We start from the raw sequence: 19,911 nt of genomic DNA on the forward strand, positions 1-19,911 counted from the left end.
CCCAGGCATGTGCCCTGACTGGGAATCAAATCAGTGACCCCTTGGTTTGTAGGCTGGCACTCAATCCATTGAGCCACACCGGCCAGGGCAGTTTTCTCAGTCTTTAAAATGAGGATGAAGATGCTTATGTCATAGGATGTAGCCAGAATTAAAGTAGATGCAGATCTAAGTGACTGGCTCCTTGTAGGCATCTATAAACAGTAGCTTCTGCTGCTGTTATTATTGGCTGTCACTAATCCTGAGTCACCATTAATTATAAAATACATGATTATTTAATGTATCACTAAGAAAGACAAAAAAGTACTGACAATTGAATTATATGACCCACCAGTGCTTAAGAGATTCAGCCTGATTTCAGAGATGTTAAAAAATTAAATGCTTCTGGTGCCCTGCCTGGCTATGCTGTTCTTTAACCTGTGTTCTGGTTCCATTTGTATATTTGCTGGTGAAAAGTCACTCCACCAATCACCCATGGTCTGTATACTCTCCATATGTGTGCTACACTCCAATATGAGGTTTACATTAAAACAGGTGAAACTCGTGCAGCTTGGAGTGGATAAAACTCTGTTTTGGTTCTAGCACTGGACTAGGCAATGTACACACTAGGCACTAAATTAATGCTGAATGAACAGACAAGTGGCTCAGAGTAGGACAGAGCAATAAGAGGGAGGTCTCCTGAATAGGTGCTAGTGCTTTTGAAAGATTCATTTACCAGGTGAGTGGGACTCCAAGGTCACTCGTCTCAGGTTTTGCAGATGAAGAATCTGCCTAAACCCACACAATTTAGTTTATGGAGGAGTTGTGATTTGAACTCATGTCATCAGACTACCAGAATCTAGGCCTTTACCAACTCTCCTATATTGTTTGAGGAAGGCCAAGGAATGCTCCCCCCAAAACCCCCACATCGTCCCTCCAGGTTCAAATAGAAAGAGGTCATGCTTTGATACATCCAATAAAGGGATTAATATCTAAAATTTATGAAGAACACATACAACTTGGCACCAATAAACCCAAATAATCCAATTTAAAAATAGGTGGAGGACCTGAATAGACATGTCTCCAAAGAGTACATATGAATGGCCAATAGACATAAGAAAAGATGTTCAGCATCACTAATCATGAAAGAAATGCAAAGTAAAACCACAATATCACCTCACACCTGTCAGAATGGCTATTATCCATAAACCAACAAACAACAGGTGTTAGCTAGGATGTAGAGAAAAGGGAACCCTGGTGCACTGTTTAGTGGGAATGCAGATTGGTGTAGCCACTGTGGAAAGCAGTATGGAGGGTCCTCAAAAAATTAAAAATGGAACTGCCTATTACTCAGCAATTCTACTTCTGGTATATATCCAAAGGAACCCAAAATACTAATTCGAAAGAATATATGCACCCTGATCTTCATTTGCAGCATTATTTACAATAGCCACGCTATGGAAGCAACCCACGTGCCAATTAATAAATGAGTGGATAAAGAAGTGGTGGTACATATATACAATGAAATATTACTCAGCCATAAAAAAGATGAAACCTCACCATTTGTGACAGTATGGATGGACCTAGAGGGTATTATGCTAAGTGAAATAAGTCAGTCAGAGAAAGACAAATACTATACGATTTCACTTATATTTGTAATCTAAAGAACAAAATAAGTGAACAAACAAAATTGAAACAGACTCATAGATACAGAGACCAGACTGATGATTGCTAGAGGGGAAGGGGCTTGAGGAACAGGATGAAAAAGCGAAGGAATTGAAAAGTATAAATAGGTAGTTACAAAATAGTCATGGGGATGTAAAGTACAGCATAGGGAATATGGTCAATAATATTGTAATAACTATGTGTGGTGCCGAGTGTGTACAGGAAATATCAGGGGAGCACTTTGTGAGGTGTATGATTGTCTGACTACTGTGCTGTATACCTGAAACTAATACAAAATAACATTGAATGTAAATTGTAATAAAAACCTATATATTTATATGTGTATAAATAGAATACTTACTTTGGAAATGTATATATAGAAAAAACTGGAAAGGAACAAGGAAACATCATGTTTAGGGAGTTTTTTTCCCTTTTAAAATTCCTTTAACAATATATTAAAATATTAATTTTTAAAAAAAGGTGATGCTTTAAACCACTCTCATGGGTTGGACAGATCTCTTGGACACCTGGGAGTGGGAGGGTCCTGCCTGCTCCAGGACACTGGAGACATGTGAGGACTAGCAATAGACTCTGTTCTAGAAGGAATAAGGGAAAGAAGGGGAATCCATGGTGGGAGTTATGCTGCTGACTGTTCCACCCACGGCAAGGAGGGGCTGTCAGTTCTCCAAACAGTTCACAGCTGGACTGACAGACAAGCAGACAGACCAACCATTTGGTTAACTGTATAACTGTTTGGTTGACTACATAACTCATGGACTGATAAGGAAAGGGGCAGTTTCAAGAACTGACAGTGAGTTTTCCCAATGCTGTGTGGTACTAAATACCTAACAATTACAGACTGCCTGGGACTAAGTAGGGCTGGTGGTCTCACAGTGTAGAAGACCAGAAACCTCCTGAGGGATTGACATGCTGGCTAACTCCTGACCCATGGTTGGCAGGATGCTGTGGATGGATGTCTATTGCTAGGAATCACACCTGGCCCAAGGGAGTGTCTGGATGCTACTGCTGCCTTATGCTATACAAAGGAGGGTTACCCTGAGGGGATTTCAAGCTAGCTGATGGACAGCTCTATGGCTCTCTGACAGGCACCCTGATAGATGGCTGTCTGCCTTGACCAAATCACAGCATGCTTGACAGACCATGTGCTCAGTTGGATGCTGAGTATGGCTACCTGGATGACTGACAATATGAGGGGCAGGCAGAATGAGTCACAGGCCAGCTGACCAACTGAAAGTGTATTTGTAGCTGCCTGACTCTATAGCTGTACTATGTTGGAATCACAGCTGCCCTGATGGTTTAGAGCATAGGTGGCAAACACAAGGCCCACAGGTCAAATCTGGCCCTCCACCTTGTATTATCCAGCCCGGCACCTTGTCTCTACCTGGCAGCAGTGCTGAGCTCTCGCTTAACTGTTAAGGAGTAGTTACATTTATACAGTCCTAAAGTTACATTCGGCCCTTTGAAGGCAACCTCGAGGCTGATGTGGTCCCCGGTGAAAATGAGTTTGACACCCCTGGTTTAGAGGGTACTGTCTAATTGTTGGGGGTATGCCTCCCTGAGAAAGGACAGACTGCTGGCCACTGACAGGCGGTGCGGAGGCTTAACGCTACTTTTAGTTGCTGTGACTATTTGCTCTGAGGGAATAAACTATCTGATCATGGTGGGAATGACAGTCATTGACCAGTGATGGTGGATCGTGTGATTGCCTGTCAGGGCTACATGAAACGTGGACAATTCCAGCCAGGCCTGACCTAATTGCAGCCTGCCTGGGGGCATGGGTGGTCGCTGGGGCTTCCTGAGCAGGCATGAGATGACTTCCCCGGGGGGATTCAGAGCAGGTGCCAGGACAACGGTAGCAGGAGAAACCGCTGCTGGTGTGACTGCTAATGAGGAAAGGATCGTCTCAGGCAGTGACAGGCTGACTTGACTAGCAGTGTGGCTGTTAGTAAGCACTGCATGTCCGTCTCTAGGGACTTGCCTCTGGCGGGGAGGGCCATGAATGGTTGCTGCTAGTGACTGATGGTGTGAATCGCGGGTGGGGTCTGACTCTGCAGTTGTGATGACTGACCCTTTGTGCTATTTGAGTCTGGACGGATTTTGAGACTGAGCAGCAGTCTGGTCCTGGTCCACCATAGGAGGGGTGTCATGGCCCGCTTGGGGTTAAAATGTGGTGACGGGATGCCTGATGGTAGTAATTGGGGGTCTGACAGAACGAAGGATTTCTGCCCCCCTCCCCCATCCCCCTGCCTGGGTCTGGCAGGCTGGCTGACAACGGGATTGGCTAATGGCGTGACAGACAGAACCGCGGACAGTTAAGGCACCCAGCAACCTCGGCAGCCGCTTCCGATGCTACCGCCCAGACGCACGCTGGTGTAGCGCTGGCGAGCACCCGCCTTCGGACCGAGCGGAGTGGCGGGAGGGGTTCGGTCACGGCTCGCCGGTTGGTCCGCGCGGGCGTTGCTCAAGGTGCGGCGCGGCCAATAGACTACGCGTTCTCGGCCACGCCCGCGCGAGCTCTCTTCTCGCGAGGCCAGTTAGGCCCGAATGTCGTTAGCCGTGGGGAAAGATGGCGGAAAATTTAAAAGGTGAAGTAGTGGTAGCAGCAGCGGCGGCCTGCTGGCCGGGCTGCGTGGGCTACAGGGGTAACGTCGCGGGCTCAGGACCCAGGCGTCCGAAGCCACGGAGCTGGATGCCGGAAGCCCAGCACCGAAAGGCTGGGGCTCGGGGAGCGCGGGCCTGGCGCGCGAGGCTGGGCGGGGCTGAGAGGAGGGGGCGCGTGCTTCGGAAGGCTGCGGGCGCGGGGCGAAGTGGGGACTCAGGAGGGGGGCGCGCGCCTCTACCAGCGACCCGAAGGCGGGCGCGCGCGCGCACGCGGGGGTGGCTGGTCCCCGAGGCCGCGCCCGCGCGCGGGAAAATCGGTCGCCGGTGACCGTTACCCGCTTGGTGTCCACGCGAGATGCCGGAAGGAGAGGGAAGGGAAGGGGACGGACCTCATTTTCAGAATAGGGTTATAGAGGAATATTGTGGGAAGGGCATCTCCTCTCAACGTGATGAGGGGAGAGTCTGCAGTAGGGAGGACTCCCTTAGGAAGAGGGGCAGGGGTTTCCCGAATGGGAGAGGTGATTTCCCCAAGTGTGCAGGGAAAAGGAGGTGACTTTGTCAGTATGTTGAGGGGTGGGCTTCTCTGGGTAAGGAAAGCTGAGGGAAGGATGGGTTCCACAAGTGTGGGGGGACCTCGAAGGGACAGGAGATTCCACCTGTGGTCAGTGCGGCTCCAGCAGCTGGAGATGTGAGTTGGCAGCACTTTAGTGGGGTTTCAAATGCAAGTTCAGGGGTTTGAAAGGAAGAGACGTCATAGGGAGAGGAAGGCTTGGGTACAGGCCGAGTCTCCACTAGGCCTGGCTAGGTGGAAGAGGGGTTAATGCACATGAAATAATGTTGTAAAGCTCTTGTACATTTTTAGGTTGTCATCTAGTGCATTTCATCATGAGTGTTTGATTTTTTTAATGAGAGTTGGAAAATGTTAATAGGATGAGGACTGACTGACCACATTTGGAATAAATGTTTTGTGAAATGATCTGATAAAATAGCTTCTAAAGCACATTAAGAATGTCTTTAATCTTTGATTTAGAAGGCTTTTTAAAAAATCTGGGTCTCGAAAAATGTTGGTAGCCCCAGATCCATACGTTCCAGGTATATTTAAGGAATCATTGTCACTGACCTATTACTGTTTTGCCTGTTCCTGAATTCCTCTGGGCAAGCTTTACCCTTCACAGAAATGGGGATGAGGCAGAAAAAGTCAAAATGCAATGTGAAAAAAATATACCTTCTGGGTTAAGGCACCCAGACTAATCATTCAAGGATGATTCCTGTGATCTAATACTACTTCACAATGTCTTATTCATAATGCTGAAATCTAAAAAGACCTGAAAACTTAAGTTTGGCATTATTCAGTGGTGAAACTAGACTATAAGGTGGGACTATCCTGTGCTGCTATCTCGCATCTTTATTTCTCCTATTTAATGTGAAAATTCAGACTTTTGCTGCAGAACTATTGAAAGCCACTGACCACACTGGGGGTGTTAGGTAATGTATGGGATACACCCAGAACTACACTTGTGAAAATACAAAAAATAATAATAATTCCAAAATACTTCCTGCCCTGGGGATTTCAGATTCAGACCAGTCTTTCCAGTTTGTTTGGTGCCCTGGAGGTTTTAACACCCTACCTATGTATGCCCTTGCAGCAAAGCACCCTACTGAGATGGGAGGTCGTTCTCTTCCTTTTTGCAAAGTCAAGGAGGATTAGTTCCTGAACACCAGGCTGGTTTTGCAGGCAGTTTTAGGAATGGTACACAGGGAGTTGGGAGCTCTGGGAATATATTCCTTTAGGACAATCCATACAGGTAGATCTTTCTTTGAGGTCTGCTGCTCCAAGGGGTAGCCTTGGATAGTAAGCATTGGGGTTGAAGGAACTGGCACATTTTTATGGTAGAAAGGTCTTAGCATTGGGAAGACCTGTGGATAACATTTCACTAAGGCAGTCCTTCAGAAGTCCCAGGAAAGACTTGGGGTGCCTTTTGACCCTAGGCCTTGACAAGATACGCAGTAATGTTCTTTGTGGACCCCTTGTTCTAGGCTGCAGTGTGTGTTGCAAATCTTCTTGGAATCAACTACAGGACCTGTGCCGCTTGGCCAAGCTCTCATGCCCTGCCCTCGGTATCTCCAAGAGGAATCTCTATGACTTTGAAGTGGAGTACCTGTGTGATTACAAGAAGATACGTGTGAGTCTGGGGTGACCATGATAGGGCAGGGGTGTCTCAAGGAGCTGGCTTCCTCCCCTTTGCCCCCCACTGTCTGCATTTGATTCCAAAGGGAATTTTCTCCTCTGATCTTAAAAAAAATAGAGTTAGTAGGCCCTCTTCTCATCTCTGTCTTACTAGTAGGGAAACCAAATAGTTTTCTGAGGGAGGCAAGAGTTAGGAGGAATACCCAAATAATTCTCTCCTTCCACCTTCCCAAGAATATAAACCAGCTGCAATGATGGAGCTGCTGAGCCCTAGGAGTAGGGTGAGGATAGCTAGTGGTTATTGAGCACTTTCCATGTGCAAGGCATTTCCCCTCAGAGACTTATTTAATCACCCCAACAGCACTGAAATGGGAACTGTTATCAGGGCCAGAGGAGATAATGGCAGCATAGTTAAGAGAACAGACTGGAGGTAGCATACTTGGGTTCAAATCCTGGTCATGCAACCCCCAAGATATTTATGCAAATTCTCTGTACTTTATTTTTTTCATCCGTAAAATGGCGATGCTTAGTAGTATCTATCTCATGTAGAGGTGTGAGGATTAAATTAGTTAATACTTATAAGCTGCTTAGAACAGCACATGCTACATAATGAATGCTAATTTTTTTTTTAGCTTTTCCCCTTATTTACAGATGAGGAAATAGAGGCCCAGCAAAATTAAATAACTTGTCCAAGGCCACACAGCTAGGGAGTGACAGGATCAGAATTTGTACCCAGGGTGTCTAACTTAGAATCTGTGTAGTTAAACTGTGTCCTGTAGCCTTCTCTCAGCAAGAAAAGGTCCCTCTAGCTGCTATGTGGAGAACAGGATATAGGATCAAGGGTGGAAGCAAGAGGACCAGTGAGGAGGCTACTGCTGCACTCCAGGAGTACATTGATCGTGGTGGCAGTGCTAACGGTTAGAAGTGGTTGGATTCTGGATGTTGTCTGAAGGTGGGACTGACAGGATTTGCTGAGGGCAGATGTGAGGAGTTTTAGAGAAAGGAGTCAAGGATGAGTTCAAGAGTCGGGGCCTGAACACCTAGCAGGAGGGAGCTGATGATGGGGAAGACAGAAAAGGGAGTAGGTTTAGGAGATTAAATTAATAGTTGTAATTTAGACAGATAGTATAAGTAGAGCAGGATTTAAACCTAGTGAGCCCGGCTTTAGAGCCCATGCTTTTTAACCAATGCATGGAGTCATTCCAGAAAGGCGGGAGGAGTGGTTTGGGTGTTATCCATTGGTTTTGGGATGGAAGTCCCACGAGGGCTGGCCCAAGGGTCTCACCACTTATGGTGGCCCCTGTCCCTCTTGTCCCTCCAACAGGAACAGGAGTATTACCTAGTAAAATGGCGTGGATACCCAGAGTCAGAGAGCACCTGGGAGCCACGGCAGAATCTCAAGTGTATACGCATTCTCAAGCAGTTCCACAAGGACTTAGAACAAGAGTTGCTCCGGCGGCACCATCGGTCAAAGCCACCCCGTCATCTGGACCCAAGCTTGGCCAGCTACCTGGTGCAGAAGGCCAAGCAGAGACGGGCACTCCAACTCTGGGAACAGGAGCTCAATGCCAAGCGCAACCATCTGGGACGCATCACTGTGGAGAATGAGGTGGATCTGGATGGTCCCCCTCGGGCCTTTGTATACATCAATGAGTACCGTGTTGGTGAGGGCATCACCCTTAACCAAGTGGCTGTGGGCTGCGAGTGTCAGGACTGCCTATGGGCACCCGCTGGAGGCTGCTGCCCTGGGGCATCACTGCACAAGTTTGCCTACAATGACCAGGGCCAGGTACGGCTGCGAGCTGGGCAGCCCATCTATGAGTGCAACTCCCGTTGCCGCTGTGGCTATGACTGCCCCAACCGTGTGGTACAGAAGGGCATCCGCTATAACCTCTGTATCTTCCGCACGGATGATGGACGAGGCTGGGGTGTCCGCACACTGGAGAAGATCCGCAAGAACAGCTTCGTCATGGAGTACGTGGGAGAGGTAGGGAGACAGGGCCACGCGTGTGTGCGGCTCTTCCCACTTTGTGTTCCCACTGTGTGCGCTCAGTTCTCATCATTGTGTGCCTGCAACTTCCCTGCTTTTCCTGTGGTAAAGGTGGTGGGGGGTGTTTAATCCAAGTTATAGGAATATCCTGGCAGGGGAGAGTATTCCAAGCTGGGAGTTAAAAGCACATTGAAACACTTCCTGACTGGGTTGATTTCATAAGGGTACCTAGTGAAGAGGAGAGTGGGAACTGAAATCCAGGCAGTGTTCCTTTTTTTTTTTTTTTTTAGTATATGTGCTACTGAAGCGAGCATAGGCAGGCAGTTTTCCTTTTAATGGGTCTTGTGGTCTGCACAGGGTTGTGTCACCTGAAAAGGCACTTCTCTTCTCATTTTATAAGGGTCCAGCTTATTGCTAAGCAGCATCTTCCCAGAAAGAGCACCTTTTACTAATCTGCACAAAAGGAACACAGCCTGGAGCAGGACATAGACCTGCCTTGAGGTTGGCTGCTTCCTCTTCTAGACTTGCAGGACACTGAAAGACCAGCAATCTGCAAGTCTTAGTGTCTTTGCATGTTAGAAGTCTGTTTGCTTCTGTAACAGTCTAGCATGGGTGCTTGGGTAGTATCCTGCTACACAGCAGCCTGGCTACTTAGGCTCTTTCCTTCTTATGCCTTTGCCATGCCTGAGAGCCTTAGGCTGATTTGGATCCTCAGCCATGCCTGATAAGCGGGCCAAGAATGGGGGGAGATGGGAAGATTCCTAATGGCCTGTACACACTGTATATCATTACTGTCCATATGCACTGGCTGGGACCGAGTCACTGGCCTTACCTCCATGCAGGGGAAGCTGAGAAGTGGGATTAGCCATGTGCACAGGTGGAAAACAAGGGATTTGGGTGAATAACTGTCAAGTGCCTGCAACTTCAAGTGTCACGTTCAAAGGTGGGAGACAGTGGGCATTTGGGGAGGGGTAGTTTTTTGTTATGTATGATCATCTGATGCATTGAGGCACATTTTACATCCCTGGACCATTTAAATTCATGACTACCCTGTCATGATAACAACCCCAAATTCCTCCATATTTCCACAGGTTTCTTAGGGGTTGCTGTGGTTGGGAAATGACAGAGATTGGTGTAAAGGGCACACCCTGGAGGATGTCTACACTGTAGTAATGACTCTGATTAGTAGGAGAGGCTCCCACTTTAACTAACTATAAAGTAGAGAGGGTCATAGCCCTGGGTGTTTGAGATGATCTGGAGGCATAGCAGTCCACACTGCAGAGGACCCTGACAATCTGGATGAGGAGGTGTCCACACCCTAGATAATCCAGGTGGTCTGGTGGAGAAAATGTCCACATGCAAAAGGACCTGACAGTCTGGAAGGAGGAGGAGGTGGCCATACCCCAGAGAGATCCTGACAATGTACAGGAAGAGGTATCCATATCCCAGAGTGACCCAGAGGATGAGAGCGAGCCATCCACACTGCAGAGGACCCTGGTGGTTGGCCTTAGAGAGTGTCCACATCCACACTGTCCTGACAGGAAAAAGAAGTATCCTCACCCCAGAGGGATTGTGACCGTCTAAAGGAGATCAGGTTTACAACCTAGAGGATGTGTCTACACCCTCAGTGTACTGACACTCTGGAGGAAGTGTCTAGACCTCAGATGGATGCTAACAGTGGGGAGGTGATGTTAACACCTCAGAGGATGTCACCATTCTGGAGGAGGATATGTGCACACTCCAGAGCACCTGATGGTCTACAGTGTCCTGACTGCACAGGAGCCCAGCAGTACTAGGGGAAGTCCAACACAGGTTGTATCTCTGGCCTCACTCTACTGTTCTGACCATCTCAAGGAAAGGCTGTCTACAGCACAGAAGATCCTGGGGCAAGGAGAAGGAAGACTGCAGCCCTTAGGCACCCCAAAGTCCCCTGGGCCAGGGTACTTTTCTGGCTGCTCCTCCTTAGTGTCCTTACTCATCTACACTGTTAAACATTGGGGTTTTCAGCGACTCTGGTCCTACTCTTCACACATTCTCTCTGAACTATTTCTTAGCCTTCCTCTTGCTACATTCAGCAACTTGCAGGCCCCCCTCCAATACCCTCAAACCTGTGGGACTTCCTGATGGCAACAGAGGCCAAACTAATCTATCTCTCTGTGAGTAGGCAGCATGGCAAAATGGGCAGGAGGGTGGACACTAGAGCCTGGCTGCCCAGGGTTGAATCCCAGCTCCACCACTCAGTGGCAGTCACTTCACCTCCTTGTGTCTCAGTTTCCTAATCTGTAGAATGGGAATGATAAGTGCACCCACCTCATACACCTGTTATGAGAACTAAATGAGTCATCGTGTGTGAAGCACTCAAACACTGTTCGGTATACAGTAAGTCTTCACTCATTGTAAGCCATTACATTCCAAGATTCAAAAAACCAGAAGTTTTTTGTAATCCATCTGGCTGTAAAACTTAATTGGGCTTGATTTGGGCCTATTTAGTCTTTTTATCCTACTTGGTATGAATATTCATAAATTTCATTGTAGGAATATTAATTTACTTGACTGTGTGGTGCTGTCCCAGACACTATCTACTGTTACATAATTGAGGGCACACAGCCCGCACAATCTGGACAAAGACCTTCACTGTCCTACCTCTACCTCTGCACCGACAGTCCCTTAACAGGAGCTGCCCTTCTCTTGCCTTTCCACCTTTCCATCTTTCCACCTTCTGTCAGAACATCTCCACCCTCACCCAACAGAGAATGATAGCTTGTTTTATTAACAGCTCTGAAGTGATGGTGAGTCTCAATTAGTTTAATTAAAAGGGCGTATCATTTAATAAGCAATTTTTTCTTTCTTGGGGAAGGGCACATAAAATAAAGGGAGCATCTTAAATTTTGACAGGATCCAGGACTCATAACCCCTCTGAACACTGCTTGGTTACTAACTAAAACAAACAAACACCTTTCACATTCCTCATCTTGTTGGATCTTTACAACAGCTCCTGTCTGGCTGGGATTATTGTCATTGTCATTCCCATTCTGTAGATGAGAAAACTGAGGCCTAGAGTGGCATAGTAAAGTGTTCAGAGTCATCAAGCTAGTCAAGTGGGTAGAAGGAAAGGCCCAAGTGTCTAAAATTGGTGCCCTGCCAAAACGTAGTGGAGTTTTTTGTTTTCTGGGGTTTTTTTGTTTGTTTGTTTTTTCGGCTGAGCAAACAGGCGCAGGGAGAGAATATTCTGGATTCTATATCAGGGAGGGGTCAGAGCAACAACCGTACTTTGAGTGTTCTGGTTCCTGTTCACATCAACAAGCTGCCAGGTTATAGCCCATCCATCTTACCCAGTCATTCTAGAGAGTTGCTAGGGAGCAGAGGACATGGACTGATTTTGATTTGTTCCTGAGTTCTCAGGGTGGCCCAACCCTTACAGAGTGCCACTGAAAAGGTAGCAGGAACGGTTTGTGCCCTGGAGGGCTTGCAGTGTGACTCATTCCTGGTGAGACTGGGGAGCAGGTAGGAGCAGAACTGGCAGGAAGATGAGACTGGGGTGGTTGTAGGGCATTCCCTCTTGTTGGGGAGGGGCTGAAAAGGCCAGCTCAGATAACGATCCAGCGTGCTCTGAGCCCAGCAGAGGCTGCCCTTTAATCCCAGGGCTTCAGAGAGGTTGTGGTAGGAGATTCAGGAAGGCTGCACAGAGAAGTGACATGTGGAGCTGATGCCACAAGAGGAGTGCACATTTTCCAGAGGGAGACTGGCCTCAGTGTCCTCCTCAGAATGCTTCTGTGCCTCCTGTTGTGTCCTTCAGGAGAGAGCCCCCACTCTTCAACCTGGTGTCAAAGCCCTTCATGATCTGCAGCTTGCTTTAGATGGTGTCTCTCTTTCTCATTGCCCCTCAAACTCTGAGCACTGTGGATGTCTGAGTCCATCTCTCTGTCACAAGACTGACCCATGAAGGGTAGTATTGGGTCTGGTCCCTGTGACTGCCCCCTAAACTGATCCCTGACAGCCAGGACCAAACTTGGTTCCTGTGTTGTCTTTCCCAGTCAGTTGTGACCCCTGAGAACAGGAACCCAGCCTGGTCCTTGTGTCTTCCCCAGTAGCTACTGACTCCTGAGTGCTAGGACCAGGCACAGGGTAAGCCTTATAAAAATCCACTGAATGAATGAGTGAATAAATAAATAAAAACTTGGGGTATAGAGGAGCCAGGTTCCTGAAGGAAAAGCTGAAGTATGGGGCAGTGAGCAGTGTGATCTGAGGGATAAATCGTGGTCTTCTAAAGGTGTTGCTCAGCGTTCGACAGGGAGCAAGGCTAGATGATGGTGTAAGAAATAAGGAGGCAACAGGACACTAGTGTGGCCATCTTGACTGAAGAAAACGGTGGTGAAGGCTAGAATGAGAGATATGGAAGTAGAAACAGCATGGTCACTAGCTGGCATGAGGGTGAGCAAGGAAGAAGGCTGGTGTGGATCCAGTGTCAGGAGGGGGCTGGTGATGGGCAGTGGGGGAGGAGGGGAGAGTGTTTGAGTTTTCTACAGGACCACTGCTGAACAGAGGATAGGTTGCTGGGCTAGAAAGAATAAAAAGGGCATTTCTTAAGTGTCTGCTGTGTGTTGTACACCATGTTGACACTTGTCTTTGAGAGCTGGGAAGAAACCTGCAAGTGGAGAATGAGATAAGCCTGGTCTGGAGGAATCCTGGGCTGAAGTGTGGGCAGTCTTGGGTACTGGGGGACTCTCACCAAGAGACTGGCATGGTCAGGATTACCAGAAGACTGTGGTTGGCCCCAAGGGGGAGAGGGAACTTGAGGGATGGAGAGGAGAGATTGTGTTGGGCAGGGTTGGAGTGGAGAATCCATCTACAGCATTTGGGAAGCAAGGACAGGTCAGGGCTAGGATGGTAGTCCTGCTACCAGAGGTAAAGCAGCCTCATGTTTACTAGGCCAGCAGAGGACCCAGCCAAGGAGGAAGAGAAGCCTGGGGGCTGAGGAAGGGGTTCCTCTCTATCTAGTTCTTGTCTCTTTTCATCTTCCTTCTGTGTTTTTGGCATCAGCCTCTTGTTTGCATCTGAGAATCTCAGGGATCTGGGTCTTATTTCTGGACCTGGGTCTTTCATATTTAGCTTCTATCAGTGTTTCTTACTCTCTGCCTCTAGCTCTCCTGAGTCTCCTATTCAGTCTCCCTTTCTCCACCAGCCCAGAGCTCTTCTCAGTCTCTGTGTCCTTTTCATTACTGTGTACATGGTTCTGCACTGGTTCTCTTGTGCTAGATCCTGCAATGCCTCAGGCCCTCTTGCCTTGGATCAGTCAGCCTCTCCTCATCTCCCCTGCTCTACTATCCCCTCTGTATTGAGCCCTAGGTCTTTTCCTTTCTTGCCCTTGATTTGGGTCTATGTCTCACTATGCTCTCTCATGATGGAGGTATATCTGTGTTTCTGTCTGTCTGTCTGACTACTGTCTCATTACTGGACCTTGTGGCCAGCCTCTGTCTACCATTAGAAACTTCCTAGACCATCCAGAGGCCTGAGGAGGGATGGGTGGTAGGCAGCTGAGACCCAGCCCCCTGAGGAGGGCTGACAGACCCTGTGCCTCACTGCCTCCTGTGTGTCCATGCCTGCCAGCCATATGGGTGGGGGTACCTTCCTGTTCACTTGTTCTTCTCCTCCTGGGGGGCCAGGCACTGTGCTTGCTTTCCTGAGCCTTCTTGGCCAATTCCCCCTCCCCCATGACCCTCTCCCCAGATCATTACCTCAGAGGAGGCGGAGCGGCGGGGCCAGATTTACGACCGCCAGGGTGCCACATACCTCTTCGACCTGGACTACGTGGAGGATGTGTACACCGTGGATGCCGCCTATTATGGCAATATCTCCCACTTTGTCAACCACAGTGTGGGTATCCTGCAGGCGGGTGGGGGTCGGGAGGAGCAGGCTGGGCCCCTCCTTACCCTCCTGCTATTCTTTTTCTCCCAGTGCGATCCCAATCTCCAGGTGTACAACGTCTTCATAGACAACCTTGATGAGCGGCTACCCCGCATTGCTTTCTTTGCCACAAGAACCATCTGGGCAGGCGAGGAGCTCACTTTTGATTACAACATGCAAGGTGGGGGTGTCAAGGGACTGGGGGCAGGGGCACACAGTGACATGGGACACAAGGACCTCTCCCCAAGGAGGTTTTTTTATTTTATTTTATTTTTTATTTTTTAAAGATTTAAAAAAATTATTTTAGAGAGGGGAAGGGAGGGAGAAAGAGAGGGAGAGAAACATCAGTGTGTGGTTGCATCTCACGCATCCCCTACCGGGGACCTGGCCTGCAACCCAGCCATGTGCCCTGACTGGGAATTGAATCAGTGACCCTTTGATTCACAGGCCAGCACTCAATCCACTGAGCTTCACCACCTAGGGCCCCAACGAGCTTTAAGACGCTCTTTCTGACTCCCAGTCTCCCATCTGGACTTAGGGACCCCTGCCTACCTTTTGGGATTCCCCTCATTCCCAACCCTTGGACCAACTTCTCCCAGTACTCCTGGGGGAGGAGGACATTTGGCTCAAGAGTTATAACTATACTTTTCCTGACTCCAATCTTGTCTGAAATATCCACAGTCCCCCAGCCCTCCTCACTCCTAACCCTTTTTAGCTTTCCTCTTTCCAAGCTGCCAGATACCCTATAGCACAGGTGGCAAACACAAGGCCCTTGGGCCAAATCCAGCCCTCCACCTTGTTTTATCCAGCCTGGCACCTTGTTTCTACCCAGTGGCAGCACCAAGCTCCTTGCCCCTAGTTAAGGAGTAGCTACATTTATACAACCTGAAATTACATTTGGTCCTTTGAAGGCAACCGCAAGGTTGATGTGGCCCCTGATGAAAATGAGTTTGACACCCCTGCCCTATGGCCTCCAGCCAGTCCCCTACTTGACAATCTGGCCACCTCTGAGACACTCAAGAGGGTTTCTTTGGCAGGAGAGTTCAGATACCCCTGTGATGCCTAGGTGAGCCTTCATTCCCAGACCTCTGCCTAACGTAACCCTCCTGGTTCTTGAAGACAACCCCCTGCTCCCCACAACCACCCAGTCCCTGGCCATCTTCCTAACACTTCAGCACCCTCAGGTGCTAAGCCCTGGCTCTAGTCCCAAACTACCAATTCCGTGATCCCCTCCTGACCCACATCCCAGACCTGCTCCCATCCCCCAAGATCCCTGGGTCTCATGGTAAAGGGGCAATGGGACACTTCACCTAGGCCTTCTAACAAGTCCCCCCCCCTCCCACCCTCCCTGGCTGTGTGACTCCACAGTGGACCCCGTGGACATGGAGAGCACCCGCATGGACTCCAACTTTGGCCTGGCCGTGCTCCCTGGCTCCCCCAAGAAGCGGGTCCGTATTGAATGCAAGTGTGGGACTGAATCCTGCCGCAAATACCTCTTCTAGCCCTTCAAAGTCTGAGACCAGACTGACTGTGGGGCCTAAAGCCACTCATCCCATCCACCTGCTACCCACTTGCCCTCCAGTTGAGGAATGACTGCCAGGGCTGCCTCCTGTCTGCCTCTACCTGCCCCCACCTGCCCTGTGCGTGGGGTTGTGGTGAATACCAACTTCCAGAAATCCCCTTTCCCAGTCCCAATTCCATCCATGGGTTGCACTTACAACCCCTTGCCCACCTTGAGAAGTAATTTGTTAAAATCAGGAGTTTCTGAAGTTAGGATTCATGGCCTGTCAAGGAGGTCCAAGGGGTAAGCCCCAGCTGCAGAATAAAAAGGAGTTTATGTACCTGTTTCTGCCTGGAGCTTGAGGGGTCTGTTGCAGGCCTTCTCCTTACTGCTCCAAGAGTGTGGAAGCTGCCCCAGGGCAGGCTGACATAAGAGCACAGACTTCCCAGCCCACTTGGTGAAAGAAAGGGGGTTTGCAGGGATAGGGACTAGATTCTGCTTATGCTCACATGTAGGCTGTATATCCAAGAAGTAGATGCCTACATGCCCCTGGAAGGAGAGTGGATGCCCATGGCCCACTGGCCAATAAGAGCAAGGCAGTCCTGACTCTCCAAGCCCTTAAGGTGGGCTGAGATTGAGCTCTGCCCGTGAGGTGCACAGAAGGCGCCTGGGACCCCTGTTGGCGTATGATGACTGCTGGGACTACTCAGAGTTGGAACCAAGACCTAGGTAGGCTGTAGATAGCACTTAGGACAAAAATGTGCATTGATGGGGTGGTGATGAGGTGCCAGGCACTGAGCCAAGCACCTGGCCCACATAGATTGTCTCAGGGAAGCCTTGAAAACTGTGGAGGTGGGTCCTAGGAAAGGGCCCATATGGCAGGCCAAGTACAGTCTCAAAAGTTACCTGCCCACAGATGTACAGAAGATGAAGGCTCTGATGGCTGCCTCACCCCTTCCTTCCCTTGTGAGGTCTTCTCCAGGAAGCCTTCCCTGACTACCTGTGCCCAGAGTGCCCCTCTGTGAGACTGTGCCCTGCCACCAGATCTGTGTGGCTGTCTGTGTGTCCGTGCTCCCTGACCCTAGACTGACTTTCAGGCATGGACTGAATCTGCTTTTTCTGTTGTATATTCCTTGGCCCCACCCAGCCTGGGGTGGGCATCAATAAAGTGAGTTGTTGACTGAACAAACCAAGGTGTGGGATTGAAGACCTCATGTAGGTGGGGATTGGGGGTATGAGAGGCTGGTAGCTGGGGTACCCAGGGACATGTTGCTTAAACCTCAGCCATTTGACTAGCACACCCCCTCACAGCACCATCCACTTGCACCATCATCTACCTAACATCTTGACCTAAAAATAAGCTTGCTTTATACTTAAATTTTAAAATGCACTGAAAAAGCAAACTAAACCCATTGATGTCTAAATGGGCAAACCATTATTACTTGCCACAAACAAAAGTGACTCAAGAAATAAATATAGTAGAAATACAAAAATATACAATTCTAGCTGGACCCTCCCAGCTCTTAGATGCTTTCAACCCAGAACCTGCCTACTCCACTCAAAGAAAAGTCTGTGCTTTTATTATATTTGCATTTCCTGTAAATATTTATTGAGCACCTAATATGGACCAGGTTACGAAGTGGAGAACAAGGAGATAATATTTGAAATACCAGTTTTCATCATCCCTCAACCTAAATCTGAGCCTGTCCCTTTTGTTTTTGCCCAGAGACCTCATACTGTAACAGATTCCCAAAGAGCCCAAAGACTTACACACAGCTAACAGAATCCTAAACAGTTCAGAGACTTCCCCACACAGCACCTAGGACACAGGCCTCCAAACAGCTCATAGACTATATATTCTGGGTATTGACCCCAGACCTCAGGGACCTCACAATTGGAATACACATCTCTATACAACTTTAAGATCTTGTACCTGGACACAGGCCCTGACTAACTCAGGCTGCACCGAAATGCAAAGAGGTCTGAAGCCTAACTGCTGTTCCCTACACTGGGATCTGGATTCTAAACACATCATGGAACTTTCTGGGATAGAAATAAACATCTCAAAGACCTCACAACCTGGGATACTGCTACTTAAGTTATTCAGAGTCTTCACACCCTGATCATCAATTCCCAGACTGCTTGGAGCCCCCGTATCCTGAAACAGATCCTCAAACAGCTGAGATGTCATACCCCAGGTACAGCCCAAACACCTGAGACCTCACACCCAGAACACAGATCCCTAAATGATTCCAAAACCTTATACCTTGGACACTTCACACCTCGGCCCCCAGATCACTCAGAGATATCCTGAAAAATAGAACACTAAACATCCCAGAGACCTCACCCCCTAGAATGTGGTGCCACAAACAACTCAAAGCCTCAAGTCTTAGACCCCAAAGAGCATAGAGATCTAATGGCCCAGAGACACCCCGTTCAGAGCATTCCAACCCTGGGGAACATCTATGTGCAACAGCTCAGAGACCTCACACCTGACTACAGACCCCCACAATGCTCAGAGACTTGAGAACCAAGGATACAGACACCAATTCCTCAGAAAACTTAACAAAACTGAGAGAAAAATGGTCAGACAGTTCAGAGACTCCTTCACCCTGAGCTCATACTATACCCAAGAGCTCCCAAATCCTACACTTGGGAACTCGGGCCCTAAACCAGCTCAGAGACCTCATGTTCTTGACACAGATTCCTGTTTGGAGGTGTCACGTACTGGACACAGGCTTCCTAAAAATAGCTCAGAGCCTCCATATACTGAGACAGATCCCCAAACAGCTCAGGCCTTAGTTCATGGAAGAGCTCAAAGACCTGAAAATCTGGACACAAATCCTCAATACAGACTATGTAGTTTAGAGGCTATAACCAATCTACAGATCCCAAATATTTCTGAGATCACAAACTGGACGCAGACCCCAAACAGCTTATAAACCTCACATCCTGGGCTCAAGTCCCCAAATAGCTCAGAATCTTCACACTCTAAGCACAGACCTCTAAATGATTAAGAAATATCACCCTGGACTCAGACCTCAGAACCATTCATGGAACTCACCCTTTGTGCTCATATCCAGAAAGATTTAAGACACATGACACTCATGGACACAGATCACCAAACAGCCTAGAAACTTCTCATTCTGTGCAAAGTCTGCCACTAACAGCAGAGAGACCTCACAACTGGGACAAAGACCACGACAGCTTAGGGACCTCACATTATCATGGACGTAGGCTCTCAGACAATTCAGAGAACTTCTAACCTGGGGGACAGATACATAAATGGCTCAGAGACAGTACATCTAGCTACATATGTGCACTTGGCTCAAGTACTTCACATTATGGAACAGAAACCCTCAGAAAGTTTATTAACCTCACAATCTGGAAAGCAGACCCATAGGTTTCCCAGAGACCCCACACATTAGACACACAATGCTAAAAAAGATCTGAGTTAACAAAACCTACACCCTAGGACATGGCTCAGAGACCTACTCACCCCCAAACACCTGAGAGACATCATAAACTGGTAACAACTCCAAACTACTCAGAGACCTCAAATGCTGAAAACAGACTCCTCAGTAAATCAGGGACCTCATATCCTGGAACACAGACTCCCTCAATAGAACTGCCGTGCCCTTGGAAACACACCCCAACAGTTAGGAACCTCACCACCAAGGGATATGTAGATTAGAGATCTCATGTTCTGGGATATACACCTCAGAGGTCTGAAACAATAGAATGACATCAAACTCCGGGAAAAAGATTCTGAAACTGCTCTGAAAAATCATACCCAAGGACAAAAGCCAGAACATTATAGAGAACTCATTCCCTAGGACATGGGCTCAAAACTGTTCACAGGGTGACACCCTGAGCACACTCAAACACATCAGAGTCCTCATCTGAGGGCTGTGGGCCCTCACTCCTGAAAGGAGAGACTTCTAAGTAGTTCAGAGACATCGTATTCTGCATAGAGACCACCATAGATAGCATTGAGAGATTTTACACACCAAACAAAGACCCCCAAACAGCTCAGAAAACTAACTGGGGCATATGTGCACATAC

At 48.4% G+C, this 19,911-nt stretch overlaps 1 protein-coding gene across 4 annotated transcripts; it reads left to right on the forward strand.

The window, feature by feature from the left end:
* The first annotated feature begins 4,157 nt into the window (after positions 1–4,157).
* On the forward strand, positions 4,158–17,035 carry SUV39H1 (suppressor of variegation 3-9 homolog 1). 4 transcript variants are annotated; one of them, XM_028522700.2, is made up of 8 exons: positions 4,158–4,247; positions 6,301–6,446; positions 7,776–8,438; positions 14,169–14,315; positions 14,397–14,526; positions 15,027–15,086; positions 15,308–15,400; positions 15,714–17,035. In XM_028522700.2, exons 1-8 carry the CDS (start codon positions 4,229–4,231, stop codon positions 15,845–15,847), a joined length of 1,392 nt encoding a protein of 463 aa, XP_028378501.1. In that variant the 5' UTR covers positions 4,158–4,228; the 3' UTR covers positions 15,848–17,035. The 4 variants fall into 4 exon arrangements, 3 of the variants coding, with proteins under 3 accessions (XP_028378501.1, XP_028378505.1, XP_028378504.1); XR_004900876.1 differs by lacking the exons at positions 4,158–4,247; positions 15,027–15,086; positions 15,308–15,400 and adding an exon at positions 4,569–4,812 and having other exon boundaries at positions 15,714–15,946; positions 16,020–17,035; XM_028522704.2 differs by lacking the exons at positions 15,027–15,086; positions 15,308–15,400.
* Positions 17,036–19,911: the final 2,876 nt, after the last annotated feature.

Source organism: Phyllostomus discolor, chromosome X (genome assembly GCF_004126475.2).
Source record: "Phyllostomus discolor isolate MPI-MPIP mPhyDis1 chromosome X, mPhyDis1.pri.v3, whole genome shotgun sequence".
Classification (NCBI taxonomy): domain Eukaryota; kingdom Metazoa; phylum Chordata; class Mammalia; order Chiroptera; family Phyllostomidae; genus Phyllostomus; species Phyllostomus discolor.